The sequence below is a fragment of the Cetorhinus maximus genome, chromosome 13, assembly GCF_964194155.1.
Source record: "Cetorhinus maximus chromosome 13, sCetMax3.hap1.1, whole genome shotgun sequence".
NCBI lineage: Eukaryota > Metazoa > Chordata > Chondrichthyes > Lamniformes > Cetorhinidae > Cetorhinus > Cetorhinus maximus.
This window is the reverse complement of record NC_135891.1, coordinates 8,374,334-8,394,738: the sequence shown is the minus strand read 5'-3', so window position 1 is coordinate 8,394,738 and position 20,405 is coordinate 8,374,334. Positions and strand designations below refer to the sequence as shown.

The 20,405-nt window shown below is 42.7% G+C and overlaps 1 protein-coding gene across 2 annotated transcripts in view; it reads left to right on the top strand.

Moving 5' to 3' along the window:
• The window catches only part of LOC144688403 (uncharacterized protein C20orf96-like), a 49,970-nt gene that overhangs the window by 15,671 nt on the left and 13,894 nt on the right, over positions 1-20,405 (top strand). Inside the window, exons 4-10 of one of the 2 annotated variants that reach the window (XM_078554893.1) lie at positions 7,809-7,936; positions 10,729-10,887; positions 11,704-11,803; positions 13,636-13,793; positions 14,067-14,168; positions 17,851-17,937; positions 19,659-19,777. In XM_078554893.1, coding sequence (XP_078411019.1) covers positions 7,809-7,936; positions 10,729-10,887; positions 11,704-11,803; positions 13,636-13,793; positions 14,067-14,168; positions 17,851-17,937; positions 19,659-19,777 — 853 coding nt within the window. The remainder of the gene's footprint in view (positions 1-7,808; positions 7,937-10,728; positions 10,888-11,703; positions 11,804-13,635; positions 13,794-14,066; positions 14,169-17,850; positions 17,938-19,658; positions 19,778-20,405) is intronic. The other variant, XM_078554894.1, reaches the window with a different exon arrangement.

The following is a 20,405-nucleotide window of genomic DNA, read 5'->3' as shown; positions in this document are numbered from 1 at the left end:
ACGTCTTCCCCTCCCCTCCTCTTTCAGCTTTCCAAAGTTTCCTCCGGGACTCCCTGCTCCACTGCTCTATCACCCCCAATACCTCGTCACCTTCCCATGCAACCGTAGGAGGTGTAACACCTGCCCTTTTACATCCTGTCTCCCCAATAACCAAGGCCCCAAACACTCCTTCCAAGTGGAGCAACGATTTACTGTACTTCTTTCAATTTGGTCTATTCTATTTGCTGCTCCTCTACAATGCGGTCTCCTCTACAATGGGGAGACCAAATGCAGACTGGGGGTGACCGTTTTGCGGAACACCTCTGCTCAGTCCGCAAGCATGACCCTAAGCTTCTGGTTGCTTGCCATTTTAATTCGCCACCTTGCTCTCGCGCACATTTCTGTCTTTGGCCTGTTGCTGTGTTCCATGAAGCTCAACACAAGCTTTAGAAACAGCACCTCTTTCTGATTCAGCACTTTCCATCCTTCTGGACTGAATATTGAGTTCAACGACTTCAGGCCTTGAATTCTGTCCCTCATTTCGAATTTTGTTTTTTGCCAAGTGCTAATCTGCTTCTTGTTTTCATGTTTTTGCTTTCAGACAGAGCTGATCTTTATTCTGCCTTTAATACCTACTCTGGACCAATGCTTTGTTTCTTTACTACTACTATTACCGCTCCCTTTGTCTTTTGTTCCATGACACCTTTGTTATTTAATCTCTCCCACTCTCCACCTTATCCCAGACCTTCTCTTTTGTTCTATTTCCCCCTTTTTACTCTCTCTCCTCCCCCCCCACACCGTTACCCCTGTCAACAGCATAAAACTCACCAAATTTCAACCTCCTTTCGGTTCCAAAGAAAAATCATTCAACTCAATGTTGACTCTGCTTCTCTCTCCACCGATGCTACCAGACTTGCTGAGTATTTCCAGTACTTTCTGTTTTTATTTCAGAAGATATTTTGAATTCCAAGACTGCCTGGAGGCATTGCGAAATTCCAGTCTCCCTGTCCTGGCAGCTTTGTTTTAACTCATGCTAAAATAAACACAATATGACAGTAATAAAACTGTTTGGATAATAGAAGTAGTTCTATTTGGCAATATTGTTGAAAAAAGAAACATGTCGAAATTTTTCATCTTCCACTCATCAGGACACTTTGCAAGAATACCAATATAAAGGTGTTTTCTTGCAAAGTGTCCTTATGAGTGCAAGATGAAAAACTTCAATATGTCTCTGTTTTCAGCAACACTCAAGTTCTGTGCTACCAACGACTATTTGGCAATACTGATGCCTAGTACAAAAAATCTACACGTTATCTCCTCTTAGACAGCCAAAGTGTTCACAGGATAATTATGGACAAGGCATGCTAATTGGCCCATCTTTGTTCATATTAGAGATAGTTTAAGTAAGTTATATTATTTGTGGTTGTTAGGAATGTGTTTAAGCTTTAATGTTTAAGTTTGACTTGTATTTCTCTATCTGTGTTAAGAAAAGATCAAACTGAGTTTTAGTTTCACTTTAAAAAGTGCTTGCATTTCTAATGAGAGTTTTATGACTTGCAGCTAAGTTAAACAAACGAGTAGAGAAACTGGGCTGTTGCCGAGCAACATGGCTCCAGAGAAGTAGGTCCCTCCCACACAAGAAACTAGAAACAGCAGCTTGATTTGGAAGCTGTTTGATTTCAGTTGTTTTTTTAAAGTAGCTGCCAGGAGAGACTGGAGCAAAGGGGACAGATAGCCAGTCCCAAGCTAAAGAAAAGACCCCAAAAATTCTAGGGAGTGGAACAGGAGAAAGTCCCAAGAAGACCTTCTAGTCAAAGAGAAGGGCAGGAACCTAGAAAAGGTCCCGTCAGTGAAGTTAAAGAGTGAGGAGCAGAGAGAAAGGCTCCAAGCTTCAAATTTAAAGAGACATAAGCTGCAGAAAGCAGATTTAAAGCAAGAACAGCTTGCATGTGGCCAGAAGGTCCAAAAAGACAGCTAAAGGTCTGTAACTCTTTGCTATGGGCATGTGAAGCAGTGGTGTACTGTTGACAGCTAAGTCAATGAGAGAGAGTGTGGAAGACAGCTTGAATGCATGTGGTGACCCATGGGAGAGGAACATCGGAAGGAAATTTCGAAGCCCTGGAGGTAAATCGTTGCAGAAGGTGCCTGAGAGAAAGCATCTGTTTGGGAGAAGATTCCAAAGCAAGGTCTTGGACAGTGGAGATTGTAAACCCTCGTGTGAAAGACGGAGTGTGCAGTGAGAGCAGTTGACCACGGTGTGGCGAGCGTCTGGGGGGAGTTGAGGAGAGATCCATAGCATCTGGTTGAGGTGGCATCTGTCAATTAGTTTCGGAGTGTGGTGTGTGTGGTGTGTGTAGTGTCTATTGGTTTACATAGACTGTGTGAACATTAGAGTATAAGATCGTTTTTGTAACTTGCATTATCCTTACAAATCTGTATATATCTGTAAAGATATACGTGTGGGTGAAGAAGTATTGTAATATAGTTCATCTTTTCTTGTTAAATAAATGTTTTATTCTTTTGTCAAAAGTTCATTAGCGGACTCTGGTGACTCTGTTCAGTGGCCACTCTCCATGTATCTAAACAAACAAATTAAAAGTTAGGATCTATCAAGCTGGGTTCCACTCTGGGACCAGGCTTGTCCATGGGCCACCTCAGCTGGGATTGTAACAGTTCATCCATCTGGAAAAAGCCTCCAGTTTCCACCTCTCCCCACTGCCCTGCACTCCCATTTCAACATCGAATCTCTCCCTGAATGATTTCAATGATTTTTGCCTCCACTTTTCTGTCTTGAAGTGCTTTCCTGAGCTGATCATTATTTGTGTGAAGAGGAACTTCTTGAAATCAGTTCTTAAATTTACCTTTAACTATTTGTGATCTCTGTCCTTTCTCTTGAAATTTAATTTTAAAAATATTCCAAATTTACCTTGGCTATTCCATTAAGCATTATATAAGATCATTTCCTCTTACTTGTTTCCAGTCTGAAAAGCCCAAGTTTCTCCAATCTTACCTTATAACTCTGACATTAGGGACCAGCCCAGCAGCTCATTCCTGCACTGCCTCAACACCTTAAGGAACTAATTAAGTAGAGAAACAAAACTCTCTATTTAACCTCCTCCAACCCAGTAACCCTTTGATTGAGCTCTCTGTACTCCTCTAACTCTGGCCCCTTACGCATCCCTAATTTTAATCACTCCACTATTGGTTGCCATGCTTTCGGCTGCTTGGTCTGTCTGGAGCAGAGTTCAAGCTCTGCACCTTTTAACTTCAAGGTGAGGTTGCTGCTGCTAATCCAAAGTCTCATTATTCACATAAATTGAGTTATGAATTTTTGATGATGGTTGAGGAAGGGATGTTTGTCAGGGCATCATAAGAACTTAGATAAAAGCAAAATACTCGGAAGAAGAGTCAGACGGACTCGAAACGTTAACTCTTTTTCTTCCCACAGATGGGCTTTAGACCTGGGTTTTCCAGCGTTTTCTGTTTTTTGTATCGTAAGAACTTCGTGCCCTCCTTCGAATGGTGCCTTGGAAACTTTAGCATTCACTAAAGGCATTGGGGAGGTGATGGCATAGTGGTATTGTCACTGGACTAATAATCTAGAGACCCAGGACTCTCTGGGGACCTGGGTTCAAATCCTGCCATGGCAGATGGTGGAATTTGAATTCAATAAAAATCTGGAATTAAAAGAATTAAATTCTAATGATGACCATGAAACCATTGTCGATTGTTGTGAAAACCCACTAATTTCTTTTAGGGCCACAGCAATTTTTCAAATGCCCTGTGAAATGCAAGCCACTCAGTTGTAACAAACCATTACAAAGTCACAAAAAAAAGGAGTGAAACAGGACCTAGGCAGCGGAAACCACAAAGGCAGTCACAGCCCTATTGACCCTGCAAAGTGTCCTCCTCACCTTAATTGGGAGAGCTGTCTCACAGAACAGTCATTCTCACAGAATCATACCTTACCGATAATGTCACCATCTCTGGGTATGTCCTATCCCACCGGCAGGACAGACCCAGCAGAGTTGGTGGCACAGCAATGTACAGTTGGGAGGGAGCTGCCTTGGGAGTCCTCAACATCGACTCTGGACCCCATGAAGTCTCATGGCATCAGGTCAAACGTGCAAGGAAACCTCCTGCTGATTACCACGTACCGCCCTCCCGCAGCTGATGAATCAGTGCTCCTCCATGTTGAACATCACGTGGAGGAAGTACTGAGGGTGACAAGGGTGCAGAATGTAGTCTGGGTGGGGGACTTCACTGTCCATCACCAAGAGTGGCTCGATAGCACCACTACTGACTGAGCAGGCCAAGTCCTAAATGACATAGCTGCTAGACTGCGGCAGGTGGTGAGAGAACCAACAAGAGGGAAAAACATACTTGACCTCATCCTCACCAACCTGCCTGCTGCAGATGCATCTGTCCAGGACATATTGGTAGGAGTGACCACTGCACAGTCATTGTGGAGATGAAGTCCCGCCTTCACATTGAGGATACCCTCCATCGTGTTGTGTGGCACTACCACCATGCTAAATGGAATAGATTTCGAACAGATCTAACAACTCAAGACTGGGCATCCATGAGGCGCTGTGGGCCATCAGCAGCAGCAGAACTGTACTCGAAAACAACCTGTAACCTCATGGCCCGGCATATCCCCCACTCTACCATTACTATCAAGCCAGGGGATCAACCTGGTTCAATGATGACAGCAGGAGGCCATGCCAGGAGCAGCACCAGGCATACCTAAAAATGAAGTGTCAATCTGGTGAAGCTATAACACAGGACTACTTGCATGCCAAACAGCATAAACAGCAAGTGATAGACAGAGTTAAGCGATTCCACAACCAATGGATCAGATCTAAGCTCTGCAGTCCTGCCACATCTAGTCGTGAATGGTGGTGGACAATTAAATGACTCACTGTAGGAGGAGGCTCCACAAATATCCACATCCTGAATGATGGAGGAGCCCAGCACAACAGTGCAAAAAATAAGGCTGAAGCATTCACAAGAATCTTCAGCCAGAAATGCCAAGTGGATGGTCCATCTCGGCCCCATCCTATGGTCCCCAGCGTCACAGATGGCAGTCTTCAGCCAATTCGATTCACGTAATATCAAGAAACAGCTGAAGGCACTGGATACTGCAAAGGCTAAGGGCCCTGACAATATTCCAGCAATAGTACTGAAGTCTTGTGCTCCAGAACTTGCCGCGCCCCTAGCCAAGTTGTTCCAGTACAGCTACAACATTGGGCAATTTTCCACATAGCTGGATAGATGCCAGGTATGTCCTGTACACAAGAAACAGGACAAATCCAACCCAGCCAATTACCGCCCCATCAGCCTACTCTCGATCATTAGTAAAGGAAGGGGTCATCAACAGTGTTATCAAGCGGCTCTTGCTTAGCAATAACCTGCTCACTGATGCCCAGTTTGGGTTCTGCCAGGACCACTCAGCTCCTGACTTCATTACAGCCTTGGCTCAAACATGGACAAAAGAGCTGAACTCCCGAGGTGAGGTGGGAGTGACTGCCCTTGACATCAAGGCAGCATTTGACTGAGTGTGGCATCAAGGAGCCCTAGCAAAACTGGAGTCAATGGGAATCAGGGGGAAAACTCTCCACTGGTTGGAGTCATACCGAGCACAAAAGAAGGTGGTTGTGGCTGTTGGAGGTCAGTCATCCCAGCTCCAGGACATCGTTACAGGAGTTCCTGGGGGTAGTATCCTAGGCCCAACCATCTTCAGCTGCTTCATCAATGACCTTCCTTCCAACATAAGGTCAGAAGTGGGGAGGTTCGCTGATGATTGCGCAATGTTCAGCACCATTTGCGACTCCTCAGATACTGAAGCAGTCCATGTCCAAATGCAGTAAGACCTGGACAATATCTAGGCTTGGACTGACAAGTGGCATGTAACATTCACACCACACAAGTGTCAGGCAATGACCATCTCCAACAAGAGAGAATCCAACCATCGCCCCTTGACATTCAATGGCATTACCATTACTGAATCCCCCACTATCAACATCCTGGGGGTTACCATTGACCAGAAACTGAACTGGACTAGCCATATGGCTACAAGAGCAGGTCAGAGGTTAGGAATTGTGCAACAAGTAACTCACCTCCTGACTCCCCAAAACCTGTCCACCATCTACAAGGCACAAGTCAGGAGTGTGATGGAATACTCCCCACTTGCCTGGATGAGTGGATGTCCCACAACGCTCCAGAAGCTGGACATTGTCCAGGGCAAAGCAGCCTGCTTGATTGGCATCACATCCACAAACATTCACTCCCACCACCACTGACGCACAGTAGCAGCAGTGTGTACCATCCATAAGATGCACTGCAGCAATTCACCAAGGCTCCTTAGACAGCACCTTCCAAACCCATGACCACTACCACCTCGAAGGACAAGGGCAGCAGATAGATGGGAACACCGCCACATGAAAGCTCCCCTCCAAGTCACTCACCATCCTGACTTGGAAATATATCGCTGTTCCTTCACTGTCGTTGGGTCAAAATCCTGGAGCTCCCTTCCTAACAGCGCTGTGGGTGTACCGACACCACATGGACTGCAGCGGTTCAAGAAGGCAGCTCACCTCTACTTTCTCAAGGTCAACTAGGGATGGGCAATAAATGCTGGCCCAGCCAGCGAAGCCCACATCCTGTGAATGAATAAAAAAAGCTTATCTGCAGAACAGACAGCTATATAGATCAATGTCTCAAAAGAAAAAAAAAATATTTTATAGAGTAGACTGTGTGTACTTGGGGCATTGTGAAGAGTTGACTGTCAAGTAAGCACTTTTGAAGTATGGTCAGTCTTGTAATATAACGTCGGAAACAATTTGCACACAGCAGCGAGCCACAAACAGCAATTTCATAATGACTGGACGTTGGTTGAGGGATAAACATTAGCCAGGATGCTTAGGGTAACTCCCCTGCTCTCCTTTGAAATAGCTACATGGGATCTTTTTACGTAAGAGGGCAGACTTTGTGACCCGTGTGACAATGCAGTACCGACTTGGATTTCGTGCTCAAATCTCTTTATTAGGACTTGACCCCGCAATCTTCTGAGTTCGAGGCTGTCATATCCAAAATACATACAATAAAGCACTCCAACGTATTGCACTGGTGTATCTGCTTAGATCATGAGATGTGGAGCTCAAACCTGCAAATTTCTAACAAATGAGACCGGTTGACATTTGTTTCCTCATCGTGACTACAAATGTCAATTATGACTTAGCTTTGAACTTTAGTCTCCCACCTTGGTGGATGGCTCTGTTGCTGCTGCTTTCATGCTCCCCTATTGTATCCACCCATTCAGTAAAGGGAAAGATACATAAAAAAATTGTTTGGCAGTTTCATATCTTCCCGTCTTTTGTCCTGGTAAATTATTTCACTGGTTGGGACTTGCCCCATTTACCCTAGAAAGGCCCTGCTGCAAACCGCAGCACTTCCAGCTTCAGCCAAAAAATAACTATTGATCACCAGTCAGTAGCAGAAGATATTATTTATACTTTAACACATCTTGGGGTATGATAATTAACAACTTACAACAATTATTTCACTCTTGATGTCACTGCCTTTATAATAGGCTTATGGTTACCTATCACCATAGCAAAAAAAAAATCCGTGTTGCCCCATGTTTCTAGCTGAATTGCATTTTCAAAACACTTTGTGCTTGATGTAGCCTAATGCACGACCTTTTGATCATTTAGTTCATTTATATGAAATTCAACCATTTTAACAGCAATGTTGACTTGACCTGCAGTACAATAGCAACCTTACGCCAGTATCCGACGGGATAACCTGAAGACCTTGGTCTATTTTAGGTATGTTCCGGCCGAATATAGATCAGCCCTCTTCAAGCAAATGCAATTATCCCTGGCAGAAAAGAATTGTTGTAAGGGAGGATGATCCCTGCTATGTTGAAATGCAAAAAAAAATTGCTATACTTAAGGTAATTATTAATAACACCATTACTGTTACACTTGTAGTACTAGGTCTATACACTGTATGTTGGATGTGAAAGAAAGTCTTGTATATTTTTTGCTTAACTTGTTTCCTCATAATATACGTGTGCGTGTCTGTGTGTCACTGGAGCGACCACACAGTAGAAAATGTACTTTTTGCCGAAGAGGTGTCCCTGCTGGAATTTGCTTCATATTTGGTTAATTGCCTGTCTGAGTGACCCAAGTAAGTCACCCAAGTGGTTGTTACTGGATCATGAGGATCCACCATGGAGCACATCACTCAGCCTGTTACTGTCCTCACCCACCATTCACACACCTGCATTACCATCAAGGCCCACTGGCTGGTGTGCAGAGCTGCATTGCTGCCCAATTTTATTTTTTCCCTAAACCAGTGTACTGATTCCAATAAGCATCAAATAATTAGCGAAGCCTTTGGTTCGATATTGTATCTGAACTGCTCCATGGAAATCCACTGAATGAGAAGGAATTTCTTCCCTTTGTAAATTATTTAAAAACAAAGTTATATTCCCAACCATTTTCAATATACACCCATGGTATGTATTCCTATTACTCTAACTTTTGACTTGTACATTAACTTTCCATTAATACTTCTGTCTACTTGCTGTTACCTACATTTCATATTGAAATGTAACATTTAATATTTCCTAAATCTATTAAGCTGTATGAACAAGGATTATTTTATGAATAATGTTTTACCCAGGCAAGAGAGGCACCTTGATATGATGTATTTCCAACATGTGCATTCAGTGTCAACATCAAGCTCTTGCAAGTTGGTAAATACATCAATTAGCTATGGGAGAAAGGTTCTATCTTTCTTGGAAGTAAATCTTAAAGATTTCCCTCTGCTTTGCTCACAAATAGTGCTCAAGAAATGTGTCCAATGCAGCAGAAAATTTGCTCATCTTTTGCTCCTTTACAGCATGCAAATCTCCCCCACGACCTTTCTGGTGTCAGCACCTGCAGGGTGTTACAACAGTGTAAATTTCACACAGATAAAGGTCAAAGATTTTTTGCACTTAAAACTTCGCCCCAACAACACCAGGTTTGATTCAGCGGCATTTTGTTCCTGGTAAAACTTGGTGGTCCTGATTCCACAAGGACTCATTAGGCACTGTCTTAAGGGACATGCTGGTATTGTCAGGAAAGGTCTTTATTTTTGACTTGTTGAGTTCAAAGAAAAACGTTTTTGCTGCTTCAGTACTTGTCAGAATGACCATCCCTTCACACTTTGATGCCTGTGTTATTATATGTTCAGTACTGTGCCACCTGCCCTTCTTGTAATCTGCTTATTTAGAGGGAGACCACAAGACCCGTTGACAGCTGCTGAAGTTGCTCGCCTAAGCCACAAGTATCTATTTCTTTAAAGTAGGAAACCCTGTCTCCCCAGTTCCACACACCTGCTCCCCCCACCCTCTACCTACTCACACCATCTACCTGACCATACACTTGCTCCTTGCTATCTTGAATAAAGAGACAAAATCTCCTACTCAATCACCTTCCCTGGTTTTCCCTTTTCTTTTACCTCTTGCACCAGAGTGCTGCCCCTCATCAACTCTCGTCCAAGTTAGATTGCAGGGGTGTACACACTGCTGCCACTACCTCAAGCCTGATGTACTGAAATAAACCAGGGGAGCAGAGACACCCAACTTTAGCTTCCCAGCTGGAAAAATACATTTTGGCAGTTCAAAATATAAAACTGCAGCTGATCAATGAATGCGAGTTGAATCATTTCACTTGCATAATTTTGAGCAATCAGTGCAACTATTTTCCTATACAAAAGAAAAATACCCCTGCTGGGGCAAAGGTAGCTGAACAAATTGATTAGTGATGTGCATTCTCGCTGAGCACCAAGCAAGGAAGGCAGGAGAGGACCTGACCCCCTCATTGCAGCTATGTGACATTTCCACATCGCATTCCATTCAACCATCAGGATTCTCCTTGCGCTAGTTTTAGCGCACCGGATAACATGTTCACCTAAAATACTTTCCTATGCGTTTTAACTTTGTAGTTAATTATGTGATGAAGTTGCTGTTGTAGCATTTGGAGTCCTAGAACTCCACAGAATCCTGAAATATGATCATTTCCTTCCATGTAAATCATCACCGCTCTACAAAATAATTCTCAAAACCCTTTGAAATGTTTCTGAGAAGCATAATAAGATGTTTCTACGAACACAAGCTATTACTTTTCCTCTCTAGTAGTATTGTAAAATCTGCATAAAACCATTCTGTGCAAATCACTGCTTCTTCAGCTTCATTCCCTCTGGGGAAGTGTGTGATATGAAAAACACACTGCCTTACCTAGGCTGATGAAAATTCCCTGTCAAGGCAAACAATTCCACACAGTAAGGAAGGGGAATTTGGAAGACGAATCACTTCTGGACTGCTTTTATGCGCCTCAAAGTATCTGGTTATGGGAAATCTTTGGTAGGGGCCCGCAAGCAGCTTGCTTCAGTGAATTTGATTGACAGAGCAGCATAGCTTGGGTTAATCACACAGAACGGAGGCAGAAGAAATAAAGACACATCAGGTGTTACATTAAAGAAGGAATACACAGTTTTTAAATTCTTTACAAATATAGGTGCCCTGAAATTCACAAGGTGTAAATCTGTGTTAAGGACATAAAGTGGGGAGATCGGGGCTTGGTTAAAGAAGTCCGTTAAACCACACTGCAGCTGGTCACTTTTTCAATTTCAACTCTTCACCTGAGCATCCACTTGTAGTTTGAAAGCCTCATGTTTAACCATACTGCTTCATAGTATCTAATAACAGCAAAGAAGAAGCAGATGGATGAGTGCAAGCAATATAGCAAGAACCTCCTGGATATGAACATGAAACTGGCAAAGGAAATGAAAGAGATGGATGAAGTTGCCATGAAAGATTCCAGAAACCTCCTGGTTCAGTACACCAAGTTTAGGGTATGTGACCGACTGTGTGCCGTGTGATATCCATTTGAGCACTTTTCTTAGCTGTAAGTCTATAAGACTAGAAATTCTGTGTGATTCAAAATAGCTAACCTGGTACTTCCCTCAGATTGAACTGTGATAGTTTTCCTCATTCACTTTTAGCCCGTCTGGGTTACTTTGCAATTTCTTGCTCCCAGAGTCAGCCCCAGTGTGGAATGCGGAAGGTCAGTCAAACCTAACCATTCTATTGCATCTCATTGAAGAGTGAGATTGGCAAAGGCTAGGAGCTGGCTGCTTACCACTGAGTAAGTGGGAGTGTGTGGAACCTCTGGTGAGAGACTAGCAAGTGAATAGGAACAGAAGTCAGTCATGGATATGACTGGAAAATTCGAGCATTTAAAGAACCACAGCGTGTGTAATTTTAAAGAGCTGGAGTTGTCTCAGGGAAAAATAAGAGAACCAAATCTTTTTAATAGCTCTAAGGAACTTGCATGGAAACTAGCGTACAAAATTGACATAAAAGTAGCTGTTTAGTTAAACAGCTAGTACCTGAGTAAAGGTAGGCTCAACACACAAGACTCCCAAGCAAGGAGAATCAGCTGATTTGCTGGTGCCAAACAGAAAAGTGCACTCACGGCCCGAGTATTAACTTTAGTACGTCACCTTTTCAGCAGGCTGCAGAATGAGAGCTATGGTTTGTTTGTACCAGCACATTTTATAACAAGAAACTGTGAGCAGAATGGAGCAGAAATGAGTGTGGTTAAATTGGATCTGTTCTGTCAATTCTGACGTTGCTCTTTCAATTTCCTCCCTCGTTTTGTATGTAAGAAAGGAATTTCTGGTGCAAGTGAATGGAAGCGACAGGAGATTGAAGCAGCAAAAATTGACCTCAAAGACACTGAGGAAATAGTGGGGCAAAAATATGAAGGTCAGTGAAGAACTATTTGTGTATTGTGAATGTATTTCTTTTGTAAGTATGTGCAGTGCAATTTACTTCATTTCCCTTTGATAGAGAAGGGAAATCAGCCATGGCTATCCTTCCAGATTGCTATCCAGTGCTTCTGGAAAATCAGGAAGGACCTACTAAGTTTTTGGTCATAATTGAGTTCTGGGCACCTACTTGGGGAAACTGACTTGGAAGAGTTGCTAAGCCCAGTAGCATGACTGAACTGAGTCAGTAAGATTGACCTTCAAGTGCCTCAGTAGTAGTAACACATCACTTAAAATCTGTGTGTTCATTAGTCAGTAATTGTCACCTTTAAACTTTTTGCCTATTTGGCCTAAAAGGCTTTTGTGTTCATTTTGATTTTAATGTTGCTACGAAGTTAAATTCAACTCCTAAGGGGTTGAATCACAGAAATACCCAAGGGATTCAAGATGTGGGTTGAGGCCACTAGCGGGAGTCAAACAGAATTATAGAATTGCATTTTTTGCAAATGAATTTAGTTTGATTTAAGGGGACCAACGGTTACCTCCAAGAAATACTTACACCTGTAATGTTACAGTGGCTTCCATTCATTGAGTGGAGCAGGAGTCCTAGAAAAATTGGCAGTGCAGCCGTCATAGCCCCAGCACCAGTAGAAGGGCTGGTAATTTTTATTGGCAGCTAACTAAATTAGCCTGCTGTACAGGGGTGGTTGGGGAGGGGCAAAGGTTAACCCTTTGCTGCTTCTCTCTGTGAGTGTGCAGTGGTGGGGGTGGGGTTGGGGTGCGGGGGAAAGACAGTAATTTTGAGTCTGGAATAGTCAACGAAGAGAAAGATCTTGCTTTCTCTCCTCCAGAGGAAAAGCTTAGAGATACCCTAGCTTGAGGTACAGGTATGAGCTACAATGTGGATCTGATTACCACAAGACATAGTTAAGGTGATAAACACAGAAGGGAAAAAGGAATATGTTGATAGGGTGAGATAAAATAAGGTGGGAGAAGGTTGGTGTGGAGAAGAAACATTGACGTGGATCAGTCTATCCAAATGCCCTGTTACCAGACTCTGCATTATATGTAATAAAGGTGCTAAACGATGTAATAAAATGGAGTAAAAACTGAAAGTGCTGGAAATACTCAGCAGGTCTGACAGCATTTATGGAGAGAGGAACAGCTTTATCATTTCAGCTGTGACACATCATACCTTCAGTGATGAAGATAGATTGGCGAAGTTGGGACTGTTTTCCTTTGGAGAAGATGCTCAGAGGGGATTTGACAGAGATATACAAAATTATGAGGGACTGGACAGAATAGGGAGAAACTGTTCCCACTCATGAAAGGATCGAGAACAAGAGGGCACATAATTAGTTAATTTGCAAAAGAAGCAAAAGCAAAATGAGAGAGAACTTCTTCACGCAGCAAGTGGTTAAGGTCTGGAATGCACTGCCTGAGAGTGTGGTGGAGGCAGGTTCAGTTGAGGCATTTGAAAGGCAATTAGACATATTTGAAAAAGAACAACGTGCGAGGTTGTGGGGAGAAAGCAGAAGAGTGGCATGAAGTAAATTGCTCATTCAGAGAGCCCGTGCGGACACGATGGGCCAAATGGCCGCCTCCTGCACTGCAAAAAAATTGTGAAATTTCAAGTCAGCTATGATTCTTCAGAGTTCTGAAAAATCACATTAAACTCTGTTTCTCTCTACACAGATGCTGCCAGTCTTGCCGAGTATTTCTAGAACTTTCTGTTTTTATTTTAGATTTCCAGCATCTGCAATATTTTGTTTTTATTTTAATAAAATGGAGTACCAAACAAATCTGTCATAAATATTTTTACTTTCCAAGAGTTGCATCGTCAATTGGAAGAAGTTAACACCAGCATTCGAAATGCGCAGGAGGAACTTAACATGCTGAAGGGCTATAGAGACAAAGAGTTCCCTGTATACTCTTTGAAAATTGCAGAGCTGCAGAGAGAAATTGGGAAACTCCCAGAAAAGCACCAGGTAGGAGGAACTGTTCATGTCATTCCCAAACATCTGTTATGAAACAATTCACGCGCCTGTTACATTGCAGCTGTAACCCATGGTAGCCCAAGCTTCAGAACAGCACTGTAATGCAAGATGAGGAGGGGTTCAGCATTCCATTGCATTTCTACACTTAACGTAACTTGTGTTTGGTGTTGCCTGAGCATGGCTTTGCATGAAAAGTTCCAGAAGCAACGCAACTACAAATCATGGGTAGCTGTTCTAATTTAATCCTCCTTTGATATTGAACAGGCTGAGCTGGATGATATAGAGCAGATTGCACTTGAAGAAAAGAAGAAGTTGGAAAGTGCATTGAAGGAGAAAGAACAAGAAATATTACAGAAGATCGCTGAGGTTAGCAGCTGAGTGAGATAGTAGATAGCTGCATAAGGTAGTAAAGGTTGGTGGAAATCTGGAACTCTCTTTTTCTCTTCCCCCCCCCCCCCACCCCATCCTCCATAAAAGATGTTGAGGTTGGCGGAGTGGTGGCAGGGCGCGGTGTCAATTGACTATTTCACAACTGAGATTGAAAGATTTTTGTTTTGCATGGGTATTATGAGTCACAGGACCAAAGCAGACAAATGATGTTAAAGTACAGGTTAGCCATGATCTAATTAAATTTAGGCACAGACTCACGGGGCTGAATGGCTTACCCTTCCTATTTGAAGAATTCATTCTTCCTTACTCCCAAAGGTTTGTTAATTGACTCTGTCACATGAGCAGGGACATGTAAAATATGAGTGCAAAAGTTTTTTTTTAATCACTGGACGAAATCTCATCCTTAACCTCATCATGGATGAGGTTTCGTCAAAAATGCAAAGGCCGCTTGGCCTTTTTGTCCACCCGCCGACCAAACAGTTGGATGGGCAGTGAAAAATTCCAAACAATTAGTTGATTTAGGGCCTTAATAGGCTGCTTGATTGTCGGCGGGCGTGCTGCCAACTCCCACGTGCGCCCGCCAACCGGAATATTGCATGATGACATCAGGACCCTCACCCGACATCATCGCGCATCACGTTATGTTCGTTTGGGTCAGGCGCGTGCCCACCCTACGAGCGCAATATTTTGCCTCTAATCTCTGGAACTTCCCCCCTAAACTCTCTGCCTCTTTAACTCTCTTTCCTCCTTTAAGACACACCTTAAAGCCCACCTCGTTGAACATCTGACCTCATATCTTCGATTGTTGCTTGCTGTCAAGTTTTGTTTGATAATGTTTCTGTGAAATGCCTTGGGATGTTAAATGTGTTGTTGTAAAACGCAAGGTATTGATGTTTAAATTTCACTAATCAGGTTGAGCTCTTGGCATTGGAATCATCCGTTTGGAGGTGGGAAGTTCTTGTCCTGCAGAATGTACAGTCAAACACAACAGTATTTAACTGGGAAAATAAAAAACAAACTTTAACGGCTGACCTTCCCTAGATTAAGCAATGAAAATTTGGCAAGTAGACAACCTAGATGGGCAGCCCGTCATATTTAAGCAGAAGTGGGGAAGAAAAGAATACAAGTCAAATATGATGCAGTAAGCCTAAAAGTGAGTATAGCAAAATAACAAGTTTACTGAATGAATAGGGAGACTATTTTCAATATTTGTAGGAGACTCCAGCCCTACAAGACTTTGAGTTCTCTTGGCTCCACCAATTCTGACCACCTGCACATCTCTGAATTTAATCCCTGCGCCGTTGGTGACTGTGCTTTCAGCGGCCTTGTCCCTGAGCTCTCGAATTCTGCCTCTAAACCTCTATTGTTCTCCTCCTTTAAGATGCTGCTAAAAGCTTAACACTTTGACCAATTTTTTTGTGATTTCTCCTTCAGTGGCTCGATGTCAAAAACAGTCAGATGTGTTTGTATTCACATAAAAGCAAAATACTGTGGATGCTGGAAATCTGAAACAAAAGCAGAAAATTCTGGAAAACCTCAGAAGGCCTGGCAGCATCTGTGGAGAGAGCAACAGACTTAACGTTTCAAGTTCGATATGATTTCTTCAGCATTTTCAGCTTTTCCAGCATTTTCTGTGTTTTATTCATGTTGCTCTTGTTGAGCATCTTGGGTCATTTTTCTAAGTTAAATGCACTATATAAATGCAAGTGGTTGTTAGTGCCGAAACTTAAAGATTTTGGTCCTTACTGGATAGATAATTAGTGAGAGCAAGGACAATTATAAAGACTATGGGAAAGCTACAAAAATAGGGACTAGAAGCCAGGAGGGTCAGTAACAAGGAGGTTAACTGGCATAGAACTGTAAATGAGATAAGATTTATTTTTATGCAGTGAGTTATGATCTGGAATGTATTACCTGAAAGAGGTAGGGGGAGCAAATTCAGTTGTAACTTTCAAAGGAGAATTTGACAAATAACATGAAAAGGAAAAAATTTGCTACGTTATGGACAAAGAACAGGGGAATGGGACTAATTGAATAGCACTTTCAAAGAACACTTGGGCCAAATGGCTTCCTTTACTGTATTTTCAGCAGTTGTAGAAAAATGTAATGGTGCTGTAATTGAGCGATCTTCTGTTGGCAGGTTTATTTTGGACGGTCCAGTATTGACCATCTACCACCAGATGTCACCAACACTTCATAAATACTGTATCACCAAATTTGCTAAGGAGGCTGAAGGCTGACATTTTCTTCATTTTGCTTTTCTTGATTTCCACTGTTGAGGTCCTGATATTTGGATAATATTTGAAGCAGGGACTTCAAGGAGACTGTGAGGCAGTGAGATTAGTTTTCCATTGTTGCAGCGAAGAGTTAGGATCTACACAATGGAATAGATCTTTGCTTTCACTGCCTGGAAGATGGTTCTACAAAGTAGAAGTCGCCCTTTAAGAAATCAACTCAATTTTAATTCTATTGGCTCTGTAATGGACAGGCAGCCTGCTCCAGTGGAAGGCCTCCTTCTGTCTGGTAAACTTAGAAACTTGGACGTTGCTAGAAAGAAATACCAAGGTCCATCTGTTTCGCCTTCTAGCTGCATGATGCAACAACTATGGAGTTGTTGGCTAATCGTAGCAAACAGACTCCATCAGTTAATGTATGCCAGAATCAGACATGAGGTGAGGAAATCCCTCGGTGGTGTAAAACTTTGCAAGCCATAAGTCTGAAGTCACCTGTTCTTTCCAAGCATGCTACACTCCCCACGTCAGGTCGCAAATTACTTATATACTGTATCCCAAAATGTTATTTTCTCATGGTTCTTTGAAACCTAAATGTGAACAGATTCCTCGTTTTGAAATTCTTGACATCACAATGATGCCAAATATAAAACTCCACCTTTAGGAAAGTCATTTAAAGGAGTGCTGCCTGTGAAACTTTTCCACTGGGACTTGCAGCACGTTCAACATAAAGAGCGGAAAATAACTGTGAGCGATTTGGCAAGACCTCCTCAATCGTGATTGCATGTAGTTGGAACATAATCAGCACTCTGAAGCAGAGCAATGCTGTAGTGCAATACTGCAAATGTTTTTTTAATTATTCAACATTGGGATGTAGGTGCAGTTACTAGGGCTGGCATTTATTGCCCATTCCTGGTTGCCCTGAAAATGTTTAATAGTTTTGCTGATAACAACCTGCATTTATATAACAGCTTTAATATGGTAAAGCACCCCAAGCGGCTTCACAGGAGCATTATCAAACAAAACTTGACACCGAGCCACATAAAACTGAGTGGCTCACTGAACTACCACTGAGGGCAGTTAAAAATTATCCACATTGGTGTGGGACTGGAGGCAAATTTTGGCCAGATCAGGTAAGGACAGCAGGTTTTCTTCTCTAACGAATGTTAGTGAGCCAGTTGGGTTCTTACGACAATCCCACAACTTCGTTGTCATTTTCACTTCCAAATGTCCTTGTTAATACTGAATTCAAATTCTCAATGTGCCATGGCAGGATTTGAACTTCCATCCTCTTGATTATTAGACAAGGTCCCTCCAGTAACATAACCATTACACTACCATGTCCTCCTAACTTCAGCTATAATGCAGATTTATGACACTGTTGAGCAGTGATTTTTTTTTTAATGGTTATTATTTTATGCTGGCAGGAACAATTCCGTTTCATTCCTCCAGGATTGCAAGAGCTAATGTTTCACAATACAGTGATGAAGAAGGAAATAGAAGTTCACAGAGAGGTAAGTCCCGAGAATCATGAATAATCTCTGACCTGTCTAAATGCACATGCATAGCTTTGATTCCGATTTCCATGCATTGTGTGGATATATCCCTGAACTCTGGTTTGAACAAAGTGGTGCTGCCACTTGCGGTTGTTAATGCAGTATAGGGGCCACAGTCAAGTCTCTGCTGTGCTCAGGCCTCAGTGCTCCAAACATTACAGTTCAACTGAGAACAACTTTTGCACCATAATGCAAGCTCCAGCACACATGGTGTCCTGAGAGGGGTTCGGGACTGCTGCAGTGGTGAGTAATTCAGCAGATGCCTCCTGCCATTATTTGAAGTGTCCCTGATGCTGTAGAAGTTTAAGGCAGTGACACCACCAGCTGTGTGCGATAGAGGTGTCTGTGTTGCCAAGTTGGTTTGCCAGTCTAGCCGTGGGTGTTTGCAGAGATTAGGGAGTTAATTTTCATCTATTTCCTGCCCCTCCTGAAACCGATGAGATAGGGCACAACATGGTTTTACACCCCACCTGGTTTTCCTGTCCATTGAAGTCACAGGATAGCGATATTGGGTGGGGTGTGAAACCGTCATTCGACTGCATCCCATGAGTTGCACAACCTGCGAGTCAGATTAAAATTACCTGCCCGCCATCTTTCCCTGCTCCCCATGGTCTTTATACAGAATTTACTTTAAATTAAACTGTGGGACCAAAACCAGGGGACATGGGTTCAAACTAGAGAAGGGTCCTTTCAGTACATTTATCAGGAAATTGTTTGCCACCCAAGAGGTGGTGGCATAGTGTTATTGCCACTGGACTAGTATTCCAGAGACCCAGGTTCAAATCCCACAATGGCAAATGGTGAAATTTGAATTCACAGTCTGATGATGATCACAAAAACCCATCGGGTTCACTAATGTTCTGAAGGGAAGGAAATCTGTCTACATGTGATTCTAGGCCCACAGCAATGTGGTTGACCCTTAAATGCCCTCTGAACAAGGGCAATTAGAGATGGGCAATTAGAGATGGGCAATAAATGCTGGTTTAGCCAGCGACACCCATATCCCATGAATGAATTAAAAACAAGAACATTAGAAATGGAAGCAGGATTAGACCATTCGGCCCCTCAAGCCTCCATCATTCAGTAAGATCATGGCTGATCTGATTGTGGCCCTGACTCCACTTCCCTGCCTATCTTCATAACCCTTGACTCCCTTTTCAGTCAAATATCTGTCTAACTCAGCCTTGAATACATTCAATGATCCAGCCTTCACTGCTTGCTGGGGAAGAGAATTCTAAAGACTAATGACCCTCTGAGAAAAGAAATTTCTCCTCCCCTTCGTCTTAAATGGGAGACCCCTTATTTTGAAACTGTATCCCCTAGCTCTAGATTCCCCCTCGAGGAGAAACATCCTTTCCGTATCTACCCTGTTAAGCCCCCTCAGAATCTTATAAGTTTCAATCAGCTCACTTGTCATCCTTCTGCACTTCAATGAGTATAGGCCCAAACTGCTCAACCTTTTCTAATAAGCCAAATCCCTTATCCCAGGAATCAGCCTAGTGAACCTTCTCTGAACTGCTTCGACATTAAATAAGCTTAAAGATAGAATAGTGGAGACAAAAAAAACTCAGAATCATTTAAGAAGCAATCAGATGCCATCGTCTGTTTTCTGACTTCTGAACTGGTGCCAGGTAGAAAACTAGTTTCACTAACTTTATAAACTTTTTCTTAATATGCAGCTGAACAAGAATATGGAAAGAAATAACTTGACGTTACAGCAGAAACTGTTACAACTACTGAAATCAAAGAGGGACTCTAGAGAGGAGATCTTCGCAGATATTCTTAAAAAGCAGCCAAAGTACGTACCTTCACTGGTCAGGAACAGTCGGTCGACTGAAACTGTTGCAAGGAGTTTATTAAAGTATAAATGAATTGGATGTTGTCCAATGGCATAAACCTGGTTAAAGGCATGAAACGCAATTATAGAATAAGGAATATAGTCTGTGAAGCTTTGCTGATGCTTCATAAAGTTTATCCGACAAGGTACTCAACCTCTCAGAACAGAGAGGTCCTGGGTCTATGCTGGGTTAGCTGAGCTCAGCCAGGGTAAGGGGAAGACAGCTCCAACAGGTCTCTGCCTTTGGCTTAGATAGGGGAGGAAAATATCACCCAGGCTTTCTGATCCATCCATTGGACATCGACTTTGCTGAGACTTTCGGCATCAGGTGAGCACTGGATGTGGGATTTGTGTCGCAGTTCCTCAAAAGATGGAGGTTTTGGTTTCGCCAGAGCCACCAAAATGAGGTAAATGTGCAGATAAACTGCCATCACTCTTTAATAAAAACTGCTGATGGGACAACCTGGGTTCACTATGATCAGCTGGCCTAAGGTGGCAAAGCTACAACAACATCTTGCATTTGTATAGCACCTGCAACATTGAAAAACATCACAAGCTGCTTCACAAGAGGGTTTTCAAACAAAACTTG